Raw genomic sequence first — 27,959 nt, 5'->3', positions numbered from 1 at the left:
CACAAAACTGTCATTCCCTTCCTGCCACACACACTTGTCGCCTGCTCCTGAAAACGCAGCTCACAGTTCAGCAACACTACCCTCTAGTGCCCTCAAAAACGGCTGTCCAGGTTTAGAAAAAGAAAAAAAAAAGTTTCCCTCCGGAAAGGTCGCACATACTAAATACCACCACCTTGTGGTCAAATATGTTAAAAGCCGTTAAGAGATCTAACACACTTCAGTCTTACTCTTAAAACTTAAATGTAGCGCATTAAATCACAAACATCCATTTTTTCTGTACTACTTCAACCGTGATAAGGTAAAGAACATACCACATTCTAAACGTTAAAGTCTTAATGTAATTCCTTTTCCAGAAGTCATACGATCATGAAGAAAGCAAGCAAAAAATCATCCTGAAAACTGTCCACATTTATGAGATGAAGCACATAGTATCAACCTAATTTTAATCCATGTTTTATTTTTGCAAGCCACCGAGAATCTGATGGACTAGGGAGTCTAAATTTCAAAACTGAGAGGCACAAGAAAGAGAAGAAAAAAAGAGGTGAGAGATTACAGAGCAATGGACATTTATTTTCTTTTACAACCTAAGCCAGGGGTGTCAAACTCATTTTCACTACTTCTACATTTATACAGTCCTAAAATTACATTCGTCTCTTTGAAGGCAATCACGAGGCCGATGTGGCCTCTGATGAAAATGAGTTTGACACCCCTGACCTATATACTAAATACTCCAAATGCGCTTGTTGTATACAGGTATTTAATTCTTAAGAGACGGGCTAAAAGGTAACATTATAAAACTGATGTGATATTGTTTACAAAAGGTCCTTTTTTCATTCCAAATCAAACAAACAAGGAAAACAGCAACTTGGCAGTCAAACTCCAAGAATTCCTCATGCGGTCATCCAACAAATAAGGAAGTTAAATGGGTGCTTGGGGGCTGAGGGAAGAGTACCAATTAACTTTACATCATGGGCCTAAAGTACACAATTTCTGTGAGAAAAATCAACTGTTATTAAAAATGTCAATATTTATCTTAGCTATAATAACAACAATGGCCTTCAGAACCCAAGATCGTGCTTTTACTCATCAGGCTTTCAAAAGTTAACCTCAAAGTTTCCGCTACAGTGATCCTGTGAAGGTTGCACACCTAACTTAAAACATTATTATGAAGGGGAATTCTGTTTTCCAGATATTCCTAATGAATGCAGAGCGCTGAGATTCATTTTACACATTAATTTGAAATCATGTCTTTGGAAATTATGGTTTAGGAGTTGCTTCACTTTCTTGCTGTCTTGTAAAACAAAAACATGGAAAAACCTGTTACCAGTTTCACCAACAGTCTGAGCCAGCAGCACACAGAACAGGTTCAAGTCTCTGTTGCACTTAATTGCAAGCACTAGTTTGTTCCCAAGCCCTTCACATCCTAGCTAAGTGCCCAGAACATCAGTTATTTTGGGACAGCTGTTTTTACTGGAAATTTTCTCCTTCACTTGAGAAGCTGTTGTACTAAACTATCACTTTCTGACAAAAATAATTTCTTCAAAAGTTTCCTTCTCTACAGAATGCATTATAACCTCAAACTAAAATCCTTCTGAAGTATGATTAAGATACTTGTAAAAATGTCAAAATACAGAAGGAAAACAACCACAAGCTTTCCATTAACATACCTGACGTTTATTCCCCATCGATGACAGCTGAGCCTGCCTTCGATGGGACGCAGCAACTCCTCTAACTTCCAAATCCATGCAAATTCAATGACAACCTTCAGAATAAGCTGGGGAAAAAAAGCTACAAATAAAATAATGTATCTTTTATATAAGTAGTTCTGTAAATAAATATTGCATTAGAAAGAATGTGACTATGACCAGTAATGTGGGTACTGACTTCAGCAATCTATGAAATGTTGCTGGGTTCCCTATTTCACTACCTCTTAATTTCAGTATTTCCTTACTAATACTTAACCAGATACCTGTTCAAATTCACCTCTTTGCCTCAAGTTTAACTCCCTCTTTCCCTCATGCTTTTTCTTCATACCTTCTCATACCAGCATTACTGATTTGCTACCCCTTGAAAACATCCAGCCTTTTTTACTCCTCACTCTCAGCTGCTGCCTGGCTCTCAGCTGCACCATGCCCTGGGATTAAACGTTTTCAGGGAGACGTAAGAGCCCTCCTGGCACACAGCAGGCCTTGAGAGCTCCACAGTGACTTGTTATCAGTAATGCCATCTTCTGCTCTGCTGGTTTCTCTTTCCGCCCAGACAGGTTTGAACCAAAAGCCTATCTTTTAGTTCCCAGGAGTCAGACGCTCAGTTTTCAAATCACCATCCACGAAAGTTGACCCCATTTCTATCTACTATGTGTTTTAACTCCCAAGTGTCCTTTCCTTGACCAAGCAGCGGCACAACTGCAGGGCCTACTCGGAGTTGGCCACAGAGCAGCTTGCCAACCCGCCAGCCTCCCAGCCATATCCCCTTCCCTGGAGCGCTTAAAATGAAGAATCACAGAATCATTTTGGTTGGAAGAGACCCTTAAGATCATTGAGTCCAACCATAACCTAATTCTAGCACCAAACCATGTCCTTAAAAGCCTCTTCTCTACATCTTTTAAACACCTCCAGGGATGGTGACTCCACCGCTGCCCTGCGCAGCCTGTTCTAATGCCTGACAGCCTGTGAAGAAACTTTTCCCAATATCCAATCTAAACCTCCCCTGGTCCAACGTGAGGCCATTTTCTTTTGTCCTATCACTTGTTACTTGGGAGAAGAGACCAACACCCTCCATACTACAACCTCCTTTCAGGTAGTTGTAGACAGCAATAAGGTCTCCCTCCTGTCTTCACACGACTTCATGCTCTTACCGAAATGTAGCATCCTCCCAATTGAAGGCACAGGAAAAAGTGAGTGGTGTTGTATCTAAGAGTTTACACACTGAAATAACTTTATCACAAACATTAACGCTGTAAGAGATGGAATAAACATGATGGGCTCCGACATTGCCACGGAAACGCTGCGTTTTCCCGGGAGCTCACTGGGGCAGGGCCCAGGGGGTCCCACCGGAGGGCCCGGCCCCGCGCGTCTCCATGGCAACCGGGCCCCGCGCGTCTCCATGGCAACCGCGCCCCGCCGCGCAGCCCGCGCCCTACCTGCCCGCGGCCCGACGGGCAGGAGCCGCTCCCGCCCGCGCCTGCGCCCCGCGGCGCCGCCCCTGCCTCCGCCTGCCCTACAGCGGCGCGGAGGGGCCAATCTGAGCCAGGCTTCGCACCGAAGTTTCGCAAGATTCCGCCTCAGCTGAGCGGGGAAGGCGAGTTCCCCGCTCCTCCTGAGGAAGTGCCCTGCCGGGGGTGCGGCTGCCCGAGCATCCCGCCCCGCGCCCGCCTGCCAGTCCGCCAGCCGTGCCCCGGCAGCCGGTGCTCTGCGGGCCCCGAGCACACCTGCTGGGAGCACCGGGGCGCTTCGGCGTCGCACAGGTTCGTGTTCCAGACAAACCCAGCCTGCTGACATCGGAGACTTCAAAATAGCAGCGAAAGGGCTCCCGGTGAATGTCTGCAGCGCTGGGTGAGAAATACAGCAATTAGCCAGAAGTAGCTAAAAGGCTTCAGGTAGCAGCAGCATCCAAAGGCTAGCGAACAGGAAAGCCACAGCGCTGGTGAGGCAGTGAAGTCCTGTGGGTAAGAATGTCACCAGCAATGGTGGCAGCGCCTGGAAGACAGGTCCCTCTGGGCACCAATGACAGAACCCGAGGGAACAGCAGGAAGATGTGCCAGGGGAGGTTGAGGTTGGACATTAGGAAAAGGTTCTTCACCCAGAGGGTGGTGGAGCACGGGAACAGGCTCCCCAGGGAGGTGTCACGGCCCCAAGCCTGACAGTGTTCAAGAAGAGACTGGACAATGTCCTCAGACACATGGTGTGAACTGTGGGGTTGTCATATGCAGGGACAGGAGTTGGACTCGATGATCTTTGTGGGTCCCTTCCAACTCAGGACAGTCTATGATTCCGGGACTGCACCCACACCGGAGCGAGCGATGGAGCCACAAACAGCAAACACTGTGGCAGTGCAGCACACTTGGTTCCTATTCCTTCATTCTTTCTGATCAAAGGCTTGAAAATTAGTTTCTGTTCACTTTATTAACCCTTACTAGTCATCTCAGACTACAGCCTCTATGAAATTGCTATTCTTTTTAAACAGTTCCAGTTGTCCTGAATGACCAGACCTACTTCAGACCTACTTATTTTTAAAAATCAAATTGTGTCCAAGTACCAGTTCTGATTTATCTGTCTTGGGAAAAAAATCTGTCACCTCTTATAAAACCCTGACTTTTTGATCAGTTAGTTTTCCACAGTTAGGCAAAATCTCACTTACTGTAAAACTAATACACTGATACTAAGGATGCATTTCTATATGCTGCTCCTCCCAAGCCTGTGTGATCCATTTTTAGAACCAAAGATGTACCATGTTTCTACACATGAATGAACAATTCATTCCGTTTCAGTGAGTGACACAGTAATAGTTTTGGTCCCTTTAACTACAGTACATTTCCCCCAGAAAAACAAATCTACGTGTTATTTTCCTGTAGGAACAAAGATGGCAAAAGAGTTCAGGCATTGTAACTGGCCTACTTAAAAGCTGTACAATTATAAAACAGAAAATTTAACAGCATTGTTCTGTCAGATCTACCTCTAATGTAATTGCTGTCATTAAAGGGTGTCAGTTCCAAAGGCATGTGCCTTAAGTGAACAAAAAATAAGTAGAAAATAAAGGTATGGACAAAATGAGTCTGGCAAAGTAAAAAATAAAAAAGGTTTTCTTAACACTGACCTACAAAAGCCTCTATGAGGTTGGCATAATGTATTGAAAAAAGAAACCCACAAGCCCCACAGTTCTTCAATGATATATAGCCATACATCTGTTGATACCAATGTAAGAAAAAGTGTACTACAATGAACCAAAAGTCCAGGTTCTATTGTGTTAAAATAAATATGAAACAGGGATATAGTACTAATGGGTATCAATCAATTATTAGGCAGCTGCTGATTTTAACCAGTGACAGGTCGGGAAGAAATCAAGTCATCCATTGTAATGCATTAAGGTTTAAATTGACACACAAAACTATACAAGTATTCCTGAGGAGACAGCAAACTTGGACATAATTACTTTAAAATCGTGTCACAAAATTTCTCTCTCCAAACAAAGAAACTTGACTATGAATGCATCTCTAAGACTTAACCCACACTGCTTTTCATTCCTCCCAGAAGTAAGTTTTCCACAAAGAGCTAAATTCATCAGTGCATGCTCTTTAATTAACTCAAGAAAGTCACGGTTCAAGTGGCACCGTGCTTACTAGTTACAAAACATTTACGAAACATCTATTCCTTATAGTCTTAATTACAAGATATTCTAATATTTTAGTGAAGCATCAGATATAATTACAGTGCATTATATACAGAGTGCACTAGTATTTTTATAGGAAAAAAATAAATAGAAAACAATATGTAAACATCCCGAGTAAAATTCTGCTGCCACTGAAGTCAGTTACAGAACCATCAGATAAGAGCACAGACAGTATTTCACCCATCTTTTTAAAGCATATAGCAGTGCACATCATTCAAAACAGTTTAAAGTGCATACAACATTAGAAAAAAATATTTCATAAACTTTTGAAAGTTTTACATATGTAGATTTCATTCATATCTATTACGTCTCCTCAGTCCTATCTCTTCGGATTCAATGGCATCTTTCTTTATCATTTCTTGGTCTTCTATCTCATCTGGCCCAAACTGAAGTATTTCACATTCATCACATAATTCATGCTCTTCTATTTTGTCATCATTATCAACATCTTCAAGCAAATCTTCATTACTATCATCTTCTCTGCCATCCATTTCTTTCTCTTGAGAATGTTCAGCAAATGACTGAATGAGATCTTCAAGTTTTTCGGTACAAATGTGGCTAGCACCTTATAATACAGAAAAAAAAATCAAAATCAAAGTTTAAATTACTAGAAAGGCTCCAAATTTCAGGGTCAGTTTATAAGAAGAATATATATATATTTTTTTGTTTTCTCTCTTTTATTAAGACTCAACTACTGCAAAAACTCCCCAAATTTCTAATTAAACATTCTTAACACTTAAGATTTCTCTTGGGCTACTATGCAGCTCTTGGAAGTCTCCAGTTGAAACCAACATACAATTTGCTGTTTAGTGTATTATGCAAACATTACTCAACAGCCTCAGAGGTCCCCATCTGGGATTCCTCAGACTGAAGTTAGTCCAATACCAACAGACCACTCAGGAACTCACATTCAAGAAGCCAGTTTTAACAAAGCAGAACGTGGCTGTGTGGTCTATCCTAATTCAATGTCTTCTAGCACCTATTCTTAAAAAAAATTATGACGTATCAAAAATTTGAAATTAGATTTACCTCAAACAGGAAGAATGGTACTCCTCCAGGATAAAATTAATTCCACAGACATTACCCAAGATGTTGGAGATGAACATTACCATAGTAAGACCTGTTTAATCTTCTAAAATATAAACTACTTTGTTATCTATCCTGCTGGAAATCCAAGTACCTTTCATCTTGTTTTCTGATTTATCCAATCCACTTTCTTTCATCAGTCGTCTAATTGATTGAAGCTGTGTCATTATTTCATCTTTCTGCTCACAAGCTAAAGCATTAACACTAGAAAAAAAGACAGATGTCAACTGCTGAAAGATTTCCTTGGAAGTGAGTGCTTCATAATCATGCATAAGATTGTAACATTTCCTTCCATGGATAAATACCATGGTGAAGTTAGCAAAACGTTTACGTCAAGTTTTTCTTTGAGAACTGTCTCTTGAGAAGTGGGCAACCCATCACATACACCTCCTGAATAATCTAGTCACTGAATTCTAACATTGGAACCCCAATGGCCAATGTTGAATAATGACTACTGAAAGAAACTATTATCGAAAGTAAACAATGCCTAACATAGAATGTTACAGTTCAGAGGATTTTCTCATTTATTTCAGATTTTGTTTACTCTCTCTCCTCCTCATCACTACTAGAAATTGGTTAGGCAAATAGGTCGGTGAATTTGTGCTTAATAGTTCCAGCACATATTAAGTTCAGTACACTAGAGGAACAATCATGAAATTCTGCATGTTTTAAACTAGGCTTCATGAAGGATGTCAGTCTACATAAAACAGACTGCATGGATATTTTTATTTCCAGTAGATGGGTAAGGCCTTAGCTTCTTAAGAAAAGAACTTCTCTAAAACTACAAGGAGGTTATATTACTTATTCTCTTGTTATACTACTACAGAGAAGTCATATTTCCCTGATACACACACAATCACTTAACACAGGGGTGTCAAACTCATTTTCACCAGGGACCACATCAGCCTCGCGGTTGCCTTCCAAGGGCCAAATATAATTTTACATTTATACAGTCCTAAAATTACATTCGGCGCTTGGAAGGCAACCGCGAGGCTGATGTGGTCCCCAGTGAAAATCAGTTTGACACCCTTAACAGGTTCATTTCCAGACACAAAAATAAGCTGCTATACCTTCATAACTAGTTTTGTCTTCTAGTTGTATCAAAAGTAAGAAACTCCTTCTGCTACCAGAAATCTAATTAATCATTAAGCCATAGTAACTTGATTGTAAATCTGAGCTTTTGCATATGTTGGGTCAACGAGAGATAGGAGGTGCCTGTGGAAAAGACTGCAAATTGCTGAAGAGGTATTACCTGCAAAACGCTACAGAAACAAAAAGTAATTAAAGAAGTTTCCTAAACACTGTTCCCTACCTATATATAAGGAACATTTTAAGAACTCTTTGTTAACATTTTGGAGAAATTCAGTTTACAGAAAACAGTAACAGATGTTTTAGAAAAACTCACCAGTTTGATAGTGGATCCAACTGAGTCAATAAAGAATTCAACATTTTCTCTGTCTGTGCAAGGTGCTGTTCCAGTTCTAAAAGCTGATGCTCTAACAAAAAAACAAAAGCAAAAAAAAAAGGAGGGAAGTGGGGAGCAGGGGGCAGGAGAGACAGAACATTATAAGAAATGTATTTACAATACCAAAAGGATATTAATTTTTATTTTTGGTTGAGCAGATTCAAAAATAGGAAGTTTTTTTCTCTATAAAATTCTAGAATATGAAAAGCCAATGGTGGGGGTAAGAACAGAAGCCTTACTACGTATGACCAAAAGTCCTTCTCATCCAATAACCTGTCTCCAACAGTGCCCAAACAGAGCACACTTTGGTAAAAACTGCGCGAGAACATGGCTCCCACCTTTCCAGAATCAAAAACTGTGAAGTTACAAGACTTCCTGAGGTATAAGTAGTGTATTTCTAATTAGCATACTGTAATGAATTTGCCCACTCACACCTTGCAAATATATCCAATGCTTCATGCAGTACAGTTGAGAGGAGTAACTCCTCCAGAAGTACTATTAAACTTTGAATTGAAGAAAGAAGAATGCAACATGCAAGGATGGTGAGCAGGCACTGTAGCAAATCTTTGCTGAACCTGATTACAGATCTGGTGTAGACAGGCACTAAAAGAGGCTGCTAGTTGTTCAATTAACTAAAAATGTATCTATACAAGGGGCAAAAAAGTATGAAAACAGCTCAACTTTGATGTGCCATAACTTTTTCTCCAAAGGAAAGCCCACTTCTTGGCACATGCAGAATAGACTCAATCAGACAGTCAAGAGTACTGTGTATCATAAAGAAAAAGATGGTACTGTTTATTGTATCTCTTCTATAAACAGTGAATGTTTTTGACAGCTCTCTAATTTGGCCCAGAAATTCAGCAGTCTCTACAATTGTTTATCCATACTGTTCCACCATCAATACAGTTTAATTCTAAAGCAGATCATTATATCCTTTTTAAATAGTGTATTAATTCTAAAGAGTATCACGTCCATTTTAAACATCCTATTGTACTGAAGAAAACTGAATGGGTCTTAGGTGACAAAAACATCAGACATTAAAAGGCAGAGAAACATACTATTATTACTGTGGCTGTTTTAAAGAATATTACCATCTGGAGTTTTCAAGCGTTTCAAATATATAAAATAACAAAGTGTTTTTCTGTAGGTTCCTAACTGCACATAAGTAACTTAAAAGATTGTTCTCATTTAGCTAGATTGCATCATCAAAAATGCGTAGCTTGTTCCCGCAGGAAATACACATTTTTGGTGAACATATGCGTTCTCAAGGGGTATCTTACCTGTTTCCTTTGCCTTGTCTTCTGTACTTTTTTCCTTTTTGGAGACACTTTCTTCATGTGACTTCATCTTTACCAAACACAATCACATTAAAAAACTTCATTGTTATTTGCGTATTAAAAAAAATGCATTTAGAAATTTACCAAAATTAAACAGCAACCACAAAAATGTGCTGCATTAAGGGAACCTTTTTTCTGCCATGCCTTCTTCCTATCTTAAACTAACACTTCTGCTTTTAATCCATGACAACCTGACTGACAAAAGTTGTAAGAAAAAGTAGTTGCTATTTCGACTTCAGTTTTCAAAAATGGACAGAAGGAACCTCCTAGGTTACTTGATCCAGTCTCCTACCATTAACTAGGAGGTAAAACTTCTTTCTTAAAGTAATAAAGATGGTATTATAAAAATATTTACATTTCAGTACCGCAAGCAGAAGTGTAAAATGTTGTAACACACAAAATATTAGGTTTATGATGTTCAAATCTCATTTACAACCTAATTAAATCTATTTATAAAACCAAACTGCTCAGCCTTTATGTTCATCTTGCTAAGCTGTTGTATTTTTCTCACGGAGGAGACAATATGAAACTGATTATGGAAATGAAAATGCTGTCTCCTGTGCTGTTCAGCTTTAAGGGTTTTTTCCCTGAAGGCAAGCAACAATGTTCCAGGTGCACTCTCAGCATTGCAAGTGCTATAATATCTCTTACTACAAATGAGACATGTCGAGACTGATATTTTAAAATTGTTGTTTAATTTACTAATTGTAGAAAAGTATCACATTTCATGGATAAGTCTATGTTGCAGCTGCATCTGCATGACCAAGTAAGAAGTCCAAATAAAAGGTCTAGACTACTCGCTCTTCTATCTAATTGCTCACCTAATACTATTACTCTGCAGGAATCATCCATCTCCTTCACATACTCAATCTCATTCTGAAGAATGAAAAGGAAGAGAAATACCTGTGAGGCTTAAGTTACAGCCTCAGGTAACAGCACTCTTTAGGTTCTCAGATTCTTATTCGAGGGTGGGGGCAAGGTGAGGAGGAGTGTAAGATACTAATTTATTTAAGTGCCTAAAAAAAGATAAGTCAGAAGCCTTCATAAGGAAGAATCAAATATGCTATAATTTTAGTTTTGGAGCTCACATTCAAAGTCAAACCAAGCAAGAAATGGGTTTTGGACAACCACATACATGGGCTCAGAATTGGAAGAAGAAAAAAAAATACAAAAAACAAGTTACACTTCCTTCTAATTTCAATAATTTAATGCTTTTCTTATGGCTTACCTTAAGAAATTTGTATGCTGCAAACACTCCCACTCCAAGAGCATACAACGGCATGAGGGTGAAGGCTAACTCTCTACCATTTCCCTTTGTTCTCTCATTCTTTATCTCTTTTTCCATTGCATTTCTCATCTGCTGAATATTCTGATAAGTATAACTGTCAGAATTTCCTGGATTCAGGTGAACTTGAGGAACTGTCTGAGGACTACCTTAAAAAATTCAATTCAGAGAAAGAAGACAAAGTTAGAAAGGAAATTAAGAGTCCAACTAGTTTCACAACTGGAATGAAATTGTTTTTGTCTTGTCATTGTTCATCACTGTTCTATGATGCTGTGGTCAGCCCTGCATCCAGATAAAGTTACAAAAAATAATTAAAAATCCCTCTTCCATTAACAGAATTCAAAGTTAAATCTAGGTAGCAAAGACTCTCAAACTAAGTATCTATGTTTCTTTAAGTTTCTTCTTTCACAGTGACATTGGCACACCCACAGCAAACCACAGAAAAGTGGATGTAACAAGAAACAACTTAAGCCTTGAAGCATACTCTGAGAAACAATTGATAATGCTGAGAGCAGCTAGAAATTACTATTTTTCCTCTGTAACAAAGAAAGGAGTTAAGTAGGAACTTAATTGTCTAGTCCCAGGAAAAAAAAATATTGAATTACACATGCTGTGTTGCTGCTTTTGTTATTTTGACAGTAAATTCTGTGTTATGTGGATATTCCCACAGGCTTAGAAGTGCTGTACCTCTGCAAATCAAAAACTTAGCAGGAAAAGATTACACAATAGCGAAGAGATGCAACCTTGGAAGTCTGAAGTATTTTTGCATGTAATTTGCCTGCCAGAACAGGGAGCAGGTGAAAGAACAGCCAGTGTCACTGCCTGACTTAGGAATTAGGTTATTTAGTAGTTAAATCTGGGGTTCATGGGACATGCACATGAGAAACAGTGCTATCAGCTAAAGAATGCAGAGACGGACAGCGGGTGACTGGAAGGCTGTGAAGTTTTACAGTGACATCTCAACCGACTGCCTACACTTATACTTTCAAATCCCTTTGAACACCTAGTTAATCATAATTTAATATATCAGAACTGAGTATGGATAAAACAAGATTCACATTCTACCGAAACTCCCAAACAAAAGACCATTACACAAATCACTCCTTGTCAATTAATACTGAAATAATGGCATTTCAAGAATTTATAGTAAGATACCTGGAGTGTGCAAGAGACAGCCACAATCAGGTAGAGGAAAAAATTAACATAAGTTACAACTCCCAGTGAACCAACTATTTGGCTACTGCTTCTTCCAAATACAAGAGAAAACAGAATGTAATTCTGCTAACCTAAGTTGGTACTTTGTGATAAGAGATCTTGAACAGTGTTTTAAATTGTCTAAAACAGGTTAGCCAGAAAAGTTTTTCAGATTTTCGTGGATTACCCTGACTATAGCAGCATTTGCTATGAGCTCTGCAGTTGTGTCAGGCGTTACTGCGACTTCTTCCACATGTTATCAATCAGTTTGAAAAGTGCATTTGGAGTAGACCTTTTATCTGTGTGCTTGCCCATGAAACTCGAAACGCAACTGGACAGTTTTGCAAAAAATAAATGCTCTAGCTGATACAGGCAGAAATCAAGCTACCTTAATCATTTAATGGAAGTTCAGGCAGACATTCTCCTTTCAAGACAAGCACGTTTAGACTTACTGAAATGGCACTAACTAACCTGGAAATCGCATTTTAGCTCACATACAGTCTTCCTCCTTTCAGAATGTTTCCCATTGATTACTAAGTTTTAAGTCTGCACTCACTCTTTTTTTTCCTTACTTTCAGTTCTTTGTTTTTAATGTAAATGAGGAGATTTACTAATATCACAGATGGAAAAACTTCCACAGCTTATACAAATAAGAATGCAGTCAAGGGAAACAACAGCTTCCTAGTACAGAGGAACCTTAACAGAGTCCAGGGTCCTGCACCAAGTTTATCCCACAAAAGAAACTGCAGTGAGTTACTGGCCAAACAGGAAAAAAGAAGAACCCAGACAGGTGAGAACAGCAAATCTGCCTGAAATTTATTTTACGCAGTAAAATACATCAGTAGAATCAGAGGCATGCAAAGGATTACTTTTTTTAAGCTTTGGTTTTAAAAGAATTTGATCTATACAAAATGACAGCTGCCATATAAGTTAATCAAGCAAAACAGGCCAGGTTAGAGCTTATGAAGCACAGTAAGTTTGACATCAGCTGGGAAGAACATGGTAGCAGCTCAAGCCTCACTTTTTCTGCCTTTGAAACGTACTCCCAGGGAGAAGCACAGACACATAATTTGGAGGATTACAGCAACTGTCTTGGTTTACAATGCCTTGGAAAGCACCATCAAGGAATCACAGCGCTACCTTAAGAAAGCAGGCTTTCTCTTATTTTCCAGAAGGAAGTGGACCTTTGAACTTTGAGCTACATCCTCTGCTGACTACACTGACATAGCTTAACATACATGCATTTACACTACTCCAGCTTTAATAGGCAGTAAGCTCTCTAGCCCATTCAGTGATTCACAGAATCACAGAATGTTAGGGATTGGAAGGAACCTCGAAGGATCATCTGGTCCAATCCCACCGCTGGAACACCTAGATGAGGTTACACAGGAACGTGTCCAGGCAGGTTTCGAATGTCTCCAGACAAGGAGACTCCACAACCTCCCTGGGCAGCCTGTTCCAGTGTTCTGTTACCCCCACTGAGAAGAAGTTTCTTCTCACATTTAAGTAGAACCTCCTGTGCTACAGTTTGTACCCACTGCCCCTTGTCTTATCATTGGTGGTCACTGAGAAGAGCCTGGCTCCATCCCCGTGACACTCGCCCTTCATATATTTATAAACATTAATGAGGTCACCCCTCAGTCTCCTCTTCTCCAAGCTAAAGAGACCCAGCTCCCTCAGCCTTTCCTCATAAGGGAGATGCTCCACTCCCTTCATCATCTTTGTTGCCCTGCGCTGGACTCTCTCCAGCAGTTCCCTGTCCTTCTTGAACTGGGGGGCCCAGAACTGGACACAATATTCCAGATGTGGTCTCACCAGGGCAGAGCATCTTGGACTTTTTCCAATACACTACCTGACAATTCCCATATGATTCTGTGCTACCGCTTCCTAGCAGTAACACTTGGCTTCCTCGTTGCAGTTCTAATAGGCGCAGTGTATTTTTTCCTCTCTGTGACACCTCACAGCTACTCATCTGTTGGAGTAACTCACTGTGCCCCTGCAGGCACGACTCACTAAACTGCCCCCTTAAGATACGCTTCCAATAACAGGGTGTTACCTGCATTCAAAAGTAATTTTCTTACGAGAACACTGATAGAAATCAAAACAGTAACGAACTAGAGAAGCAGAATATACAAGGGCGGGGGAGGGGGAAGGTTCAGGCGAGGAGCTCAGAGCACACACTCCAGCACTAACACCCGCGCCCCCCGCCAACCGCACCCCAGCCCGCTCCGTTCCTGTGGGCTGCCCTCAAGCCCGCCCGAGCCAGGGCCAGCTCCGAGCAGCCCCCGCCGGGAACCCCGAACGGCGGCGCGGCCTCGGGCCCCGCCACGGCTCCTACCTCTGCGGTGCTGGCGGGGATCGTAATGGCCGGGGCCGGCCTTGCCGCCCCGCGGAGACCGGCCGGCCCGCCCGCCCCCTCCCCCGAAGATCCTGGGCATGGCGACGAAGACGCAGAGCACCAGCACCACCGAGACCACCGCCTGCTGCACCGCCGACAGCACCATGGCCGCCGCTTCCCTGCCAACGAGCCGCCGCCCGGCGGGAGGGAGAGGCGCCCGCGCGGCTGCCGCTCCCCGCCCGGCGGCGCAGCGCCCCCCAGCGGGCTCCTCGCACCGCGCCGCCGCAGGGCTCGGTTCGCTGGCGGAGAAGGTTCTGGAACAGGCCGGGGCGGGCGGGAAACCCCTCAGGTCCCCGCCGCTGAGGCCATGAGGCTGTGGGTGGCGGCGCTGGCCTTGTGGCCGGTGCTGGGGGCTGCAAGCAAGCCGTTGCCCCCCTTACCGAAAATCACGGATAAGAAGTTCATCGAGCAGTGCGTGAGCACGCACAACAAGCTCCGCTCCGGAGTGCAGCCGCCTGCCAGCAACATGCGCTACATGGTAGGGAGGGAGGGACAGGAACTGGGCTGCATGGGTGGCACCGGAGCCCTGCCGGGGGGCATGGGACAGCAGGCCGGGGCGCCCTGGGTGGGGCGACCAGGATGGCATCGCTGGTTGGGGGTCAAATGTAAAGTTTGTTTGACGGCAAGTGCTGCAGTGGGTTGAGTCAGTTGTAGGCAGGTGAGTCTAGAAACACCAGGTGGGCGGGAGGAGGACATTGGACAGGCCAACTGGAGACGAGAGTTGTTCTGGCTGGAAAAAACCTTTAAAGTCATTGAGTCCAAATGTTAACGTAGCACTGTCAAGTCCACCACTAAACCATGTCCCTAAGCACCTCATCTGCGTCTCTTCTAAACACCTCCAGGGATGGTGACTCCACCACTTCCTTGGGCAGCCTGTTCCAATGCCTGACAACCTTTCCATGAAGAATTTTTTCCTAATGTCCAATCTAAACCTCCTCTGGCACAACTTGAGGTCATTTGTTTTCATCTTGCTACTTGGGAGAAAAGACCAACCCCCTCCATGCTACAACCTCCTTTCAGGCAGTTGCAGACAGCGATCAGGTCTCCCCTCAGCCTCCTTTTCTCCAGGCTGAACAGCCCCAGTTCCCTCAGCCGCTCCTCATCAGACTTGTGCTCCAGACCCCTCACCAGCTTCATTGCCCTTCTCTGAACTCTCTCCAGCACCTCAATGTCTTTCCTGTAGTGAGAGGCCCAAAACTGAACACAGGATTCGAGGTGCAGCCTCAGCAGTGATGAGTACAGGGGGACGATCACTTCCCTAGTCCTGCTGGCCACACTATTGCTGATACAAGCCAGGATGCTGTTGGGCTTTTTGGCCACCTGGGCATACTGCTGGGTCATGTTCAGCTGGCTGTCGACCAACATCCTTGGATCCTTTTCCACCAAGCAGTTTTCCAGCCACTCTTCCCCAAGCCTGTAGCGCTGCCTGGGGTTGTTGTGACCCAAGTGCAGGACCTGGCACTTGGCCTTGTTGAACCTCATACAGTTAGTGTCAGCCCATTGATGCTTGCATTTCACCCCAAGGAATTTGGGGAGAAGCAATGATTCAGCAGCAGGACTGATCCAGAAGAGTTAAGCTTTCTATAAAAAGCAAGGGCATAAACTGCAATACTGAGGCTGAAGGGGATTTCTGTAGCAAGGAAGAATCTTTTGCTTGTCATAACCAAAACAAGTTGCACTTGAAATTTTTTTCTGGAAAGGGTTAAACAAAACTGAAGAAGGCGCAGAAAAAGTGGATCTTTGATGTTTAGTCCACTTTGTACCACAAGAGGAGAATGTGAGCATGAGCAGCTAAAGGATGCTCTGGATCATGTACATATTTGGATACTGATGGCAAAAATGCCATTTGCTTGGGTGGTTTTGAAGCCAGAATGGCAGATAAGGGGGTGGAAGTGAAGAAGCTTGTCAAAGACACTGTACAGAGTTTTAGTACTCAGAAATAAGAAAACCAGGAAAAATATGAATCAAGGTATGCATGTAGAAATATCATTAGAAAAATACTAAAGGCCTTTGGGGAGAAAATGGTATCAGCAGCCAGTGGAGTTAGTGTAAGATCCACATAGAGACTAAGACTGAAGTGACATGTACGAACACCAATAAACCTAGACACTAAAGCACTGCATCTTTTACATAGGAGATAAAACTAGGTACTTTAATGATAGAAGAAACTTGATGAAAAACAATCATGACTGGAAGACAAATACCAAAAATCGTTCATGTTCAGGATTCAGAAGTGTTAATGGTGACAGACTGCAAAGAAGTAAGAGGTAGCAGATTGAGTTACTGGCCAAACATTGACATGTTTACTTCATGAAGCTGTCTTTGTAAAATGCTCTGATGTGTATTTAAAGCTTTACTGTATAAGAAGTAAGATTCGTTTCCAGAGTCTGTCTTGAAAATGCTTAAAATATTTATACAGCTGAATCTACAGTATCTGTGCATTTTTAGTTTGGATTAATTTTTATGTACCTAACAGAAATCCTGAAGGACTTGATCAACAACAAGAAATACAAAAAAAGTTTCATGTTTAATTAATGTGACACTAATTTCTTATCTGAAGATAAAAGTGCATTTCAGAAATCTTTTCAATTGCTAGCAAGTGCTCTTACAAAGTTAATTTTCAACAGTGAAGGGGGAAAAAACTTCTCTCATGAAATTTTTTCATATTTCTGTGCTGTAACAGGAAAAGTCAGTGAAAATATAACGAGTGCTTGCCTAAATAAGGGAAAGTATGTTTTCATGCAACTCCAGTGTATGATATCTATCTATACCTTATTGCCTGACTGGTTGTATCTGATTATTTAAGATCCGGTTGTAACTTAACATTGCACAACTGTTTCGCCTTTCATGTTTTGCAGACCTGGGATGCAGCTTTGGCAAGGACTGCAAGGGCATGGGGGAAAAAATGCACTGTTCAGCATAACACGTACTTAGATAAGAAACATCAGTGCCATCCTAACTTCACATCTGTTGGAGAGACTCTTTGGCTTGGAAATCGTAAAATATTCCATGTTGCTAATGCCATTAAATTGTTCTATGATGAGGTCAAATACTATAATTTCTCGACGCAGAAATGTAGTAAGGTTTGTGGTCATTACTTTCAGGTAAGAGTTATCTTCGATAAAATGTCCTGTATAGTGCTTATCAGATGAATCTGTAGGGGCTGTAAATAATAGAGAGTTGTATATATAGTTTTTAGTGACTGAGAGCTTCCTGTCTTTTGTAATCGCAAGTGATGGTTATACTGCTGGTTACTCCTGCACCCGTCCACCTCTTGTATAATAATCCATTCTTCTTGTCCACAATATTGGCCTCACTGAAAGCCTTGCTCCTTGTTTCATTGTATCAGTACTACATGAACTTCATAAAAGAATCATTTCAAGTTCTCTAGAACCACACAGTTCTGCATTCTGTAGGTTTGGAGATGCTCTTCGAAATAATCATGGTAGTTGCAGAATGCATGTGGAAACTCCTTAGTAGAAATTTTAACAGGAGAAAATCTAGCCGAAGTAAATTATATTCTTTTCAAATCTTGTAAAAAAGGGAGAAAAAAGAGCATCAACACCAAAAGAGGCAATTTATGATATATTTCCGATTTCTCAGTGATAGTTCTGAAAAACTTAATTCTGCTGAGAAAGCTTTTATTTGAACACTTAATATTTTAAATGAATTTATTCATCTTCATGATTTAAAAGTAAGCTTTGCAGTAGAATTAGTTTCATCTATGGCCCAACACATAATATTTCACTAATCTGAGAAGATAATTTTAATGTCAAGTCAGATCTTGTTTAGTAAAAGTGACTCTTTAATCTCAGTATTCAAAGATACTTAGACTACTTTCTGTGCAAAATACTGTGCAGGATACTTACAGTGAAACTGTTACCAGACAAAACAGTAGCTGTGAAGTTCTTTTTGAGTGGACTTTGGATTGTGAAATGAAAATAGTTCAAGTTCCCAGAGTCATTTACAAAGTATTTTCTGTTTGGGGCTTTTTGCACCTCTTGTTATGTCTTTTCTCATTTATTTCTCCTCAAGTGTTAAGTCTTGTTTCCTGCCCTTGGTTCTGCCTGTAACAACCTCAAAATGAAGGCTGGAAGATTTAAGTTCTGCTGTTTATTGGGCAGTAAATCTAAAGACAATATCTCAGGGACATATTTTTCCTTTTTTCTCTGGCACAATAAATTATAAGAAGTTCCATAGCAAGACACTTCCTAGCATTTTAAAATTTGCTGTTCAACCTTGCCTACATAAAATTCTGTAAGTTTTTGCACATTTCTCTTGGAATGATGTTCACTTCTAAGCTTTCTTTCCCCTGATTAAGATTGCTTGCTTACTTGTTACACAGTTAAGTCGTATCAAAACGTTCATGCATTTGAGGCAAGATTACAAGGGAAACTAATCAATAGAAAAACCAAGCACATGGGTTAAACAGCAATGAACATGTAAAAGTACATATGTCATCAAAATTGATAAGCAAAGTCCCTGCATGATCCAGGAACCATCATGGTCTTGAAGGCTCAGACACAAAACTGAAAATGGCTAATATTTGCAAATCTTAACTAGGTAGGCTGTGCAGACCTACTAAGAGAGCCACTAGGCAGAAATCTCAGAATAGTGGGAATCTCCAAAAAGCATGTGAAACTGTTACATAAAGGCTCCTAAATGAGTCCTTAATTGAGGATTCAGATAACACCACATTAAACATTAACATCCTTTTCTAAGAGAGGTTATGTCTGCTGAACATAACTGCGTCTTGCAGTTACAACTGAGGAGATGGAACTTTTGGGGATGTTCAAATCAGTTTGTCAGTCTGGGGCCTGTACCCTTTGTACTGGGGCAATACCAGGAATAATCCAGTGTGTCTTTAAGTTTTCCAGTTCTGGAATGTATAATCAACAAGATGTTCTAGGTATGCAATTAAACATTTTTACCTAAATTCAGTACAGTTTGGTTAGTCATATGCAGAAGGTACAGGAAAAATCTCCCAAGAAAAAGCAGATGCCTAAACTGTGATACTAAACCATGTCAAATAATGCTTGTCAGTCTGAAATATGCGATGCTGAAGCTTTCAGACTGAAGTCTACAGTAGTAATCAGCACACAGGAGGAGCCGTTCATATAGACCTGAGTTACAAGCTGTTGGGTAGTTGCCACTAATTTCCATTTTGTTCCTTGAACTCTCTCCCTGGATCATAAAGTCAGTGACTCCTACTGAAATTGTTCTGTAGAAGATTCTGGAAACGTGCAGCACAGGTCACTTTATCTCGAGGGGTGAATATTTAGAAGTTCATCTTAAAAGGCTTGGTCACCAGCAATTTTTTTAAATGTGTAAAAAGATCATATGTTGCAAAATGGAAATAATATGTAGGATCTCTGAAAATAAGGAAACTTTCTAGATATTAGACCAGGTTACTGTTGAGTGCAGTTTTAAATTTATTTTGAAACCGATTTTTTTTAGGTCGTTTGGGACATTTCATATAAAGTCGGTTGTGCTGCTACTCTATGTAAGGAAGTTTTAGGAATACGAGATGCAGTAATTTTTATTTGCAACTATTCACCACGGTAAGTTGCTAGTTTAAATGTTTAAAAAAATGAAAGCATTTGTAATGATGTTTCATTGAAAGTAGATTGGGTTCTTTATTTATTGGTAGTTTTATAAATGCAATCGGAGAAAATGACAATTGTCTAATTCAGTTATCAAGAGACCCATGAGCATTAGAACACGTACTTGTTTCGTTTTTTAATCACTTTACTGCTAAGTCACATTCTGGGCCAATCTTAAGCAAACAAATACCAAACATAGCTCATGCTCCACGTCATTCGTTTATTTTTCATATGAAACAGAAGAAAGCAAATGTCACTCCGGTCTTCAAAAAGGGCAAGAAGGAGGACCCGGGCAACTATAGACCGGTCAGCCTCACCTCCATCCCTGGGAAAGTGATGGAACACCTTATCCTTGGTGCCATCTTAAGACATATCAATGATAAGAGGGTCATCAGGGACAGTCAACATGGCTTCACCAAGGGGAAGTTGTGTTTGACCAACCTCATAGCCTTTTATGAAGACATAACAAGGTGGATTGACGATGGCAGAGCAGTGGATGTGGTCTACCTTGACTTCAGCAAAGCATTTGACACCGTCTCCCACAGCATCCTCACGGCAAAACTGAGGAAGTGTGGACTGGATGATCGGCTAGTGAGGTGGACTGCAAACTGGCTGAAGGAGAGAAGCCAGAGAGTCGTGGTCAATGGGGCAGAGTCTGGTTGGAGGCCTGTATCTAGTGGAGTGCCTCAAGGGTCAGTTCTGGGACCAATACTATTCAATGTATTCATCAACGACTTGGATGAGGGAATTGAGTGTACTATCAGCAAGTTTGCTGATGACACCAAGCTGGGAGGAGTGGCTGACACGCCAGAGGGCTGTGCTGCCATCCAGCGAGATCTGGACAGGCTAGAGAGTTGGGCGGGGAAAATTTAATGAAATATAACAAGGGAAAATGTAGAGTCTTGCATCTGGGCAGGAACAACCCCAGGTTCCGGTATAGGTTGGGGAATGACCTATTAGAGAGCAGTGTAGGGGAAAGGGACCTGGGGGTCCTGGTGGACAGCAGGATGAACATGAGCCAGCACTGTGCCCCTTGTGGCCAAGAAGGCCAATGGCATCCTGGCGTGTATTAGAAGAGGGGTGGTTAGTAGGTCGAGAGAGGTTCTCCTTCCCCTCTACTCTGCCCTGGTGAGACCTCATCTGGAATATTGTGTCCAGTTCTGGGCCCCTCAGTTCAAGAAGGATAGGGAACTGCTGGAGAGAGTCCAGCGCAGGGCAACAAAGATGATGAAGGGAGTGGAGCATCTCCCTTATGAGGAAAGGCTGAGGGAGCTGGGTCTCTTTAGCTTGGAGAAGAGGAGACTGAGGGGTGACCTCATTAATGTTTATAAATATATAAAGGGTGGGTGTCACGAGGATGGAGCCAGGCTCTTCTCGGTGACAACCAACAGTAAGACAAGGGATAATGGGTTCAAGCTGGAACACAAGAGGTTCCACTTAAATTTGAGAAGAAACTTCTTCTCAGTGAGGGTGACGGAACACTGGAACAGGCTGCCCAGGGAGGTTGTGGATTCTCCTTCTCTGGAGACATTCAAAACCCGCCTGGACGCCTTCCTGTGTAACCTCACCTAGGTGTTCCTGCCCTGGCAGGCGGATTGGACTAGATGATCTTTCGAGGTCTCTTCCAATCCCTAACATTCTGTGTTTCTGTGATTCTGTGAAATTATAAAGTTGCTGCAGGCAACTTCAGCCAGAGCTAGAAAACCTCTTAAAGTTTTATACATTTTTAACTGCACTTCAGCTTTTTACACAGTATTTATTTTTTTATTCCTTAGAAATGATAGAATAATAGCACAGTTGTTAGATCAGTTGCTATTCCTTCCTGTGTAACTGAGTAAAATAAAATCACATTATCATTTCTTCCCTTTTAATATCTGTGATTATACCAAACATTATTTAAGCATTAGAAAACAGTAAATGATCGATGCAAGAAAAAGCTAACTGCAACTTGTGATTTTTCATTTAAATCGATATTCTGAAAAATCACCTGCCCCAGGTAGTGCTGTTCCTAAAGCAGGAAGAGTTTGAAAACCCGGAGGCAGGTAGTTTTAAAATAATACATTTTGTCTCATAATAATGCACAGTCCATAACAAAGCATGTGCATATGTGCATAAGCGGTGTTTGTCATTTTAAAACATACATAGCTTGTGAGCTTGCATGACAGCTATTTTTTCTGGTTGATTGGTTGGTTGGGTTTTTTTTCTAGCAAACCTGGGCCACTATTAGGGAGTTCAATTAGCCTGAACTAAAAAATTCATCTTTCTTCCTGTACCAAAAAAACGGGCTTGTACTTAAATTGTTATTGGGAAACTTGCTGGAGTGTGGAACTTTGTCGTTGTTTTCTTTTTAAAATCTGAACTAAAATGTTTCCATTTGCCAGTGCAGAATAATGATTAATTAACATCAACAGTGGTCTGTAAAGCCTCGTCACTTGAGACTTTTCTACTCTGCAACAAGGTACCGTGTTGGTTTGGTGTGCTGGAGAACTGGTAGCTAAACTGAATGGCTGTCTAAGGTGAGGTCTAACATGCCATTGCTCTTCTGTCCATGGCTTGATACCAAGAATGCCATTCTCTACGTCACCACAGAAAAAAGTGGAGTTAGAGCAGACAGACCATTTTCTAACAGCCATTTCCCTTCCTAAACTGTCTGCAAAATAAGTAAACCTTAACCTTGCCACCACACTCCAGATGCTGGTACAGCCTCTTGCAACTTGACCTTCATGACTCCGTCTTGATGTTTGGACCCTTAGTGCTCAGTTACCTGCTAGATAGCAGTTTCTTTTCAGAGTTGAGGATGCACCAGTTTAAGGACAACCTTGCCAAAATTACTTTATTCAGTGTAGCAGTTTTACAGTGTAGTCTTTCTATAGACTTTTTCTGAAGGTCTGCTGCTGAGACCATCCATGTCTGAGATGTCCAGAGTAATTAATCATACATTGACTTCTAGGGAAACTAGTTTAATTCACGCAAATCAGATAGCCCAGCTGAAAGTCTTCATGCTCAATTTTCTCTCACACATTTGGAAGTTGTATATCAGAATTAGGAGGATGACTGTATTACAAAGTGGTTAGAAATACCAAATACCATCACAGATGAAGTGTAGATGTCATTGAGAAGATTTATTCAGTTCTACTCAGACTGTTGCTTTCGTTTGCGCTTCTGTGTAAAACAGAAACTCTTAGGGATCTTTGTCTTAAGCCTAGCAGAAGGGAAAACCTCTCCTGGTTTTGGAGCTGTAAGTTTCCACTTATTTTAGAGCAAAGGACTTTATAACTGTTTTCTGTTGTGAGTTGATGGTGACACATTCACATCTTCCAGCATTAGAACAGCTGCATTTACAGTTTCAGGTTAGGATTTGTAGTGTTTGAGGTTACCCCAACACTGTTAAAAGGAATAAAATGCCTTGAAACAGCAAGATACCTTCTTTCATATCCCTATCGGTCTGTCGTACAGATAGTACGTGTATTTTGTAAGTCTTAAGTGCTGTCAATCCAAATGCTGTCACTTCACCTTTTCACATCAGTAGAGGATTCTTTAAGGTCCTGGGTATTGGCAGGAACAGCCAATATTTTCCAGTTCGGCAGGAACAGCCAATGTTTGGCAGATCATGACACCCCTGAAACAAGAGATGTGCTGCTGTAGCTTTCAGCAGGTGTGGAAAAACGACCTCCTCGTCCCAGCTTCAGTCAATGCCTTTCAGGTCTTCTGTTATAAGAAAAAAATAATAATCCATGATACTTTTATGCTTTTGGGAATACAGATAACATCTCATTACCTTTTTGGTATTGTACCTTTGCATTAATATGACCTGCCTCGTCTCTACCACCTCTTTAGAAAGATAGGCGACATCCAGTCCCTGATAGGTGACTGTATCTTTCATTTTTAGGACTCAGTTTTTCCTGAAGAAGCTGTGAGAGTTACAATGTTAGAGGACCTCAAGTGGCTGGTCAGTAAAGTGGTAGATGAAAATCACTGTAGGTAAAGATGAAGTGATACATGGGGGAAAAGGCAATCACCTATAAAACCATGGAAAATGTCAGCTCCGTACTCACTAGCTGTCAGAAGCAAATAGAAAAGTAGTAATGAATAATTAAATTAAATGATTACTCTTAAAGAGTAAAGCGTAAAATACAATAATGTCACTTTTCATGGAGATAGTCTTTTTGTTTCTATGGCCTAAACCAGCAAGACAAGTGAAATTAAAGCCCGTATGATAGCCTCCCATATATTTTGCTCCATTTAAATAGCGTAGTCTTCAGAAGCCAACAGAAGTTCCTTGTGGGAGTGACTTTTTTCCTCCCTCCAGAAGTTAATTAGTGCCTTTTTTTCCCATTCCTTCCGCCTTCTCAGTGAGGCAGCTCCCTACAACCTAGGTGTTAACCAGTCTGTAGATTGACAGATAGAGAGATTTACTTGTAATAACGAGGCCTCTCAGAGAACAAGTCAAGACCTTTCATCTTTCTGGATCTGTCGCTGAGACTTCTATCAGTCCTCTCAAAGAGGATTTCACAGTGGACTATGAACTGCATGAAGTAATAGTATAATTATCACTCACAGTGGAAGCCTTTGATACCAAGAAAGACTTGATGAATTGCAACTCAGGCAACACCTGTGGCTTCTTTGTATTGCACTCCTGCAACTGAAATGTGCTCAGTCACCCAGTGGGTCCACTCATACCCTTATAAGGCATTATGCTCTTGCCAAAGCTTCTAGAAGCAATGCTTTGTCCTTCAGTCTTCCTTGTCTTGGATTCTGAGACGCTTTTTAAGGTAACCGTCTGGGCTACTGTTTAGAATTACCCATGCTGTGAATGTATATATGGGCAATCATCCCAAAGGTAAGTTATTTAACCTGTAACTTTTTATTTCTGGGATATTTATATATACATATAAACAACTCTCTCACCTGCTCTCCTCTGACATGTTCAAAACTCATGTTCAGTTCTTGGGATCAGAAGATCCTCCTTCTGGTTTATTACTGCCTGAACTGCATGTCCAGGCATGTGGTTGTACTATGCCACTGTAGATGCTGCTGGGATAAAACTTAGGCCAACAGTATACCTGTGGGCAAATGTATATGAAAGGTACTTCAAGGAAGAATAGTAGCAAGTAAGTCACAGGTAATGTTTGGGGGTGTTCTCCCTCCATCTTGTACATCAATATTATACCAACTCTTAGGTCTATATGTCTGGTGGGTAGCTCTTGGTTTTAAATGTAGATGATAGAGAATGTGAATACAGACTTAGAATCCTGGAAAAAATATCACAGGTCTTGGTGTAAATTATCTCCTTTGAGGAGTACCCACTGTGGAGGTGAGTAGAGTGACAAATGTAACTATAATAGCCCAGAGTCCTTTAAGGGGACTAAATCTGCCCTCGTTCCCCAGATTAGGCTGGGAAACAGCATCACTTCGTCTTTTTTAATGGGTGCAGCACAGACTGGGTACTGTGTTTCCCATTACCTAGTAGTATAGTATATAGGCAGCCAGGATGATGGTATCTGCATTATCGTTCTCAGCAGTTACATGTATAAGGAGCCTTTCTAAGCATGTGTAGTGGTAACTACTGTGGGCTGATCTGAATACTTACACAGTTCCGCTCTGCTTGGATGAGATACTTAAGCATGTAAGGATCCAACTGCCTTCACTAAGACCGCATACTTGCTCTTAAGACTTTTGCGTTTTGTGGACTGAAGGTCTTGTTTCTCACAGTTATAATTCAAGAGTAAGTAGCTCAGAAGATTTATTTTTTGCTAAATAGTTTGCTTTAAGCTATTTTGGAGTGTGTCGCCTTTTAAATTATCCACCTTAAAATCCTCATTTTTCCTCAGTTAAAATCAAGCTCCATCCAGAACATTGTGTTTTAGTAGTCCATATACCAAGGTAAAATTTGAATAAAAAGCCCAAGTATTTTCCCATAAGAAAAATACTACCTTTTAAAGGTTACTTTGTTTCACTGGGACAGAAGAATGAAAATGAAGGAAAATTATTCTGATGCTTTTAATGAATTGTCAGCAATTTATTGTATTTTCAGTGTATTTACTTCATCAAATGTTTTAATATATTTAACAAATAATTGAAAATTATATGTGAAACTTTTCATTCATAGTTACGATTTTCCAAGAAATCCATATATAGAGGGAAGATCATGCAGTAATTGTGGAAAAGGGGACACCTGTAAAAATAACCTGTGTAGTAAGTAAAAGCAAATATAAAATGCAATATATAGAAGGAAATAATCCAACCACCTAGTTGATCAAGAATGTTACAAGCTTTGTTTTATTCCTCGGTGGTGCTCTCTCAGGCCCAATTCACAAGTAATTTAAGACTGTACTTAAGACCATGTACATCCAGGAAACAAACAGATAGTCCATGTTTTATTGAATCTGGGCCTCAGTGATCATTATGAAGTCTTTGATTATAGACAGGTTGTAGTTACCTGTAGTATCGTTTCTACTGCACTCTGATACTCTGCTGACTTAATCATACCAAAGAAACCAGCATCTATATACAAACTTGTCAAAGTAGCATTTAGCAGCAACTCTTGAGTAGTCTCATAGGCCTTCAGAACCTGCAGAGCTACTAATCAGTGTATTTAAACTAAAACATTTAGATTGCAGTTACTGAGTCTTTTGTGACTTTCGCACAGCCACAGCAAAATTACATCTGAGCATCAGTATCACTGATGCTGATATACTCTGTAAGCAGTCACAGTAACTGTGGGGAAGTCATTCTGGGTCCGTAATTCATGCTATAGTTATAAATGGAATTATTATCAGGGGCGCATTGTCTTTTTCACCTGGTTAGTCTATGGGAAGAGAGATTGCATACTGATTTAATTCTCCAGCTGCATTTTCCCCATGGTGAATAGGATTCATTCGTTAAAGGGGGTATTTCTTTTAACTCTGTTCTTGTCAAGAAAATGAATTAGAGCCATGAATTGCTAAGTATGCATCATGTTTTGATGGAGGGAAACTTCAAGAGACAGTAGGTCATCTTTCTTCAGAAAGCTCCAGAACAGAAATCTTCCACCTGCTGGGAGGTCACAAGCTATAATAGAAGATTTCTATGGCTAGAGTTCTAACATTTTTTTAAGTTTCCTTGAATAAACTGGGAGTAAGACTTGTGGTTTCTGTTCAACAGTTGGTTATTATATTTGCTCAATATATATACTAGTATAGCTTTAAAAACATTCAGCAATCGCGTAGGTCATAATTTTTAGGTAACAGACACTCCTGAAAAACAGATACGAGGAATACTGGGTCCATTTAGGAAATAGTCTCTCCAATTCCAATCCATAAAATTGAATTTGATAGTATTTACTAGCTCATGCATATATTTTGAATATCAAACAGTATTTTTAATTTTGAGAAAGACAAAGGATAGAGGTTTCAAACTGAAAATAAAGGGGCTATATAATATGTCCCTCTCCCCCGTTCATGTCACTGTTATATACAATAATAGCTTTATGGAGACATTAAGATGATGAAGTATTTTTTTAAATTTTTATCAAAACATTTTAGCTTTTGTTTTATTTGTAAGGCTTATCAATGGGAATTCTCAGAGTTTTTCAAATTTTGTTGGCTATAAATCTGATAAGTTTGTTTTAGCTAGCTAGTAAAGATTTAAGGAGAGATAAATCATGGCTGGCTGGTAAAAGTGTTTATTTTTCCCTTTTTCCAGGAAATCCAGAACGTGATAAAATTATCTGTACGTATTACAATTTTACACTGCTACTTATATCCCTCAGTTCCTTTAAATGTATGTATTCCTAATAATCTTATATGCTTATTTATAGATTATTCAAGATGGTACCCCCCTTGGGCATTCACAGTTGTGTGCGATGAGGCTTGTATTGCTGTTGTAGTTTTGAGAATATCGCTGATGTTTCTTGCTTTCGTAGCCGTTTACTTTATCAAAAAACACTTTACAAACATCCATGTGGCCACGTAAGGGGATTTGAAATACATACTGTCCTCTAAAGATACTTGCTAATGAATTAAGCAGAAAACTCACACTGACATGACTTTAAAGACGACTTCCTTTGACAGTAATTTTGTTGATATTATTTTATGCCCCTTAGAGAAAGCCAACATGCCAAAGAAAGTTAAATTATATCTGCATAAAACCCATATTGGGAAAATATTAAGGTAAAGGTAGTATTTGGTAAGGTTTGGAGCCTGGTTTTTAAATACCAAATTTC

General features: G+C 40.6%; 3 protein-coding genes across 4 annotated transcripts in view; 1 reads left to right on the top strand and 2 right to left on the bottom strand.

Annotated features, from left to right (window-relative positions):
- The window catches only part of CAPS2 (calcyphosine 2), a 31,472-nt gene extending 29,707 nt beyond the window's left edge, over positions 1-1,765 (bottom strand). For both annotated transcript variants that reach the window (XM_065644946.1, XM_065644954.1), the window contains exon 1: positions 1,668-1,765. In XM_065644946.1, the coding sequence (XP_065501018.1) occupies positions 1,668-1,745 (78 nt within the window). In that variant the 5' untranslated portion in view covers positions 1,746-1,765. The remainder of the gene's footprint in view (positions 1-1,667) is intronic.
- A 3,209-nt stretch (positions 1,766-4,974) lies between these two features.
- Positions 4,975-14,269, bottom strand: CCDC107 (coiled-coil domain containing 107). Its single transcript, XM_065657553.1, has 6 exons — positions 14,094-14,269; positions 10,505-10,710; positions 9,220-9,286; positions 7,880-7,970; positions 6,569-6,678; positions 4,975-5,953 (listed from the first exon to the last, which is right to left on the bottom strand). The coding sequence occupies exons 1-6, from the start codon at positions 14,257-14,259 to the stop codon at positions 5,679-5,681; spliced, it is 915 nt and encodes a 304-aa protein (XP_065513625.1). The 5' UTR covers positions 14,260-14,269; the 3' UTR covers positions 4,975-5,678.
- A 191-nt stretch (positions 14,270-14,460) lies between these two features.
- On the top strand, positions 14,461-27,709 carry LOC135984406 (GLIPR1-like protein 1). The gene is made up of 6 exons (XM_065626688.1): positions 14,461-14,631; positions 17,012-17,257; positions 19,611-19,714; positions 25,866-25,951; positions 27,440-27,466; positions 27,555-27,709. The coding sequence occupies exons 1-6, from the start codon at positions 14,461-14,463 to the stop codon at positions 27,707-27,709; spliced, it is 789 nt and encodes a 262-aa protein (XP_065482760.1).
- The last annotated feature ends 250 nt before the right edge of the window (positions 27,710-27,959 follow it).

This window comes from Caloenas nicobarica, chromosome 1 (genome assembly GCF_036013445.1).
Source record: "Caloenas nicobarica isolate bCalNic1 chromosome 1, bCalNic1.hap1, whole genome shotgun sequence".
NCBI lineage: Eukaryota > Metazoa > Chordata > Aves > Columbiformes > Columbidae > Caloenas > Caloenas nicobarica.
This window is presented reverse-complemented; position numbering and strand designations above follow the sequence as displayed.

What these genes read in the sequence shown, in the direction of transcription:
- LOC135984406 (XM_065626688.1), top strand. Translation starts at nt 14,461, where the DNA reads ATGAGGCTGTGGGTGGCGGCGCTGGCCTTGTGGCCGGTGCTGGGGGCT. An exon ending in ATTTGCAACTATTCACCACG is followed by an intron (nt 19,715 to 25,865) that starts GTAAGTTGCTAG and finishes TTTCATTCATAG; the next exon opens with TTACGATTTTCCAAGAAATC. An exon ending in AGAACGTGATAAAATTATCT is followed by an intron (nt 27,467 to 27,554) that starts GTACGTATTACA and finishes GCTTATTTATAG; the next exon opens with ATTATTCAAGATGGTACCCC.
- CCDC107 (XM_065657553.1), bottom strand. Translation starts at nt 14,259, where the DNA reads ATGGTGCTGTCGGCGGTGCAGCAGGCGGTGGTCTCGGTGGTGCTGGTG. An exon ending in CAGCATACAAATTTCTTAAG is followed by an intron (nt 9,287 to 10,504) that starts GTAAGCCATAAG and finishes TGTTTGGTAAAG; the next exon opens with ATGAAGTCACATGAAGAAAG. An exon ending in TTGGATCCACTATCAAACTG is followed by an intron (nt 6,679 to 7,879) that starts GTGAGTTTTTCT and finishes CTTTTTTTCTAG; the next exon opens with TGTTAATGCTTTAGCTTGTG.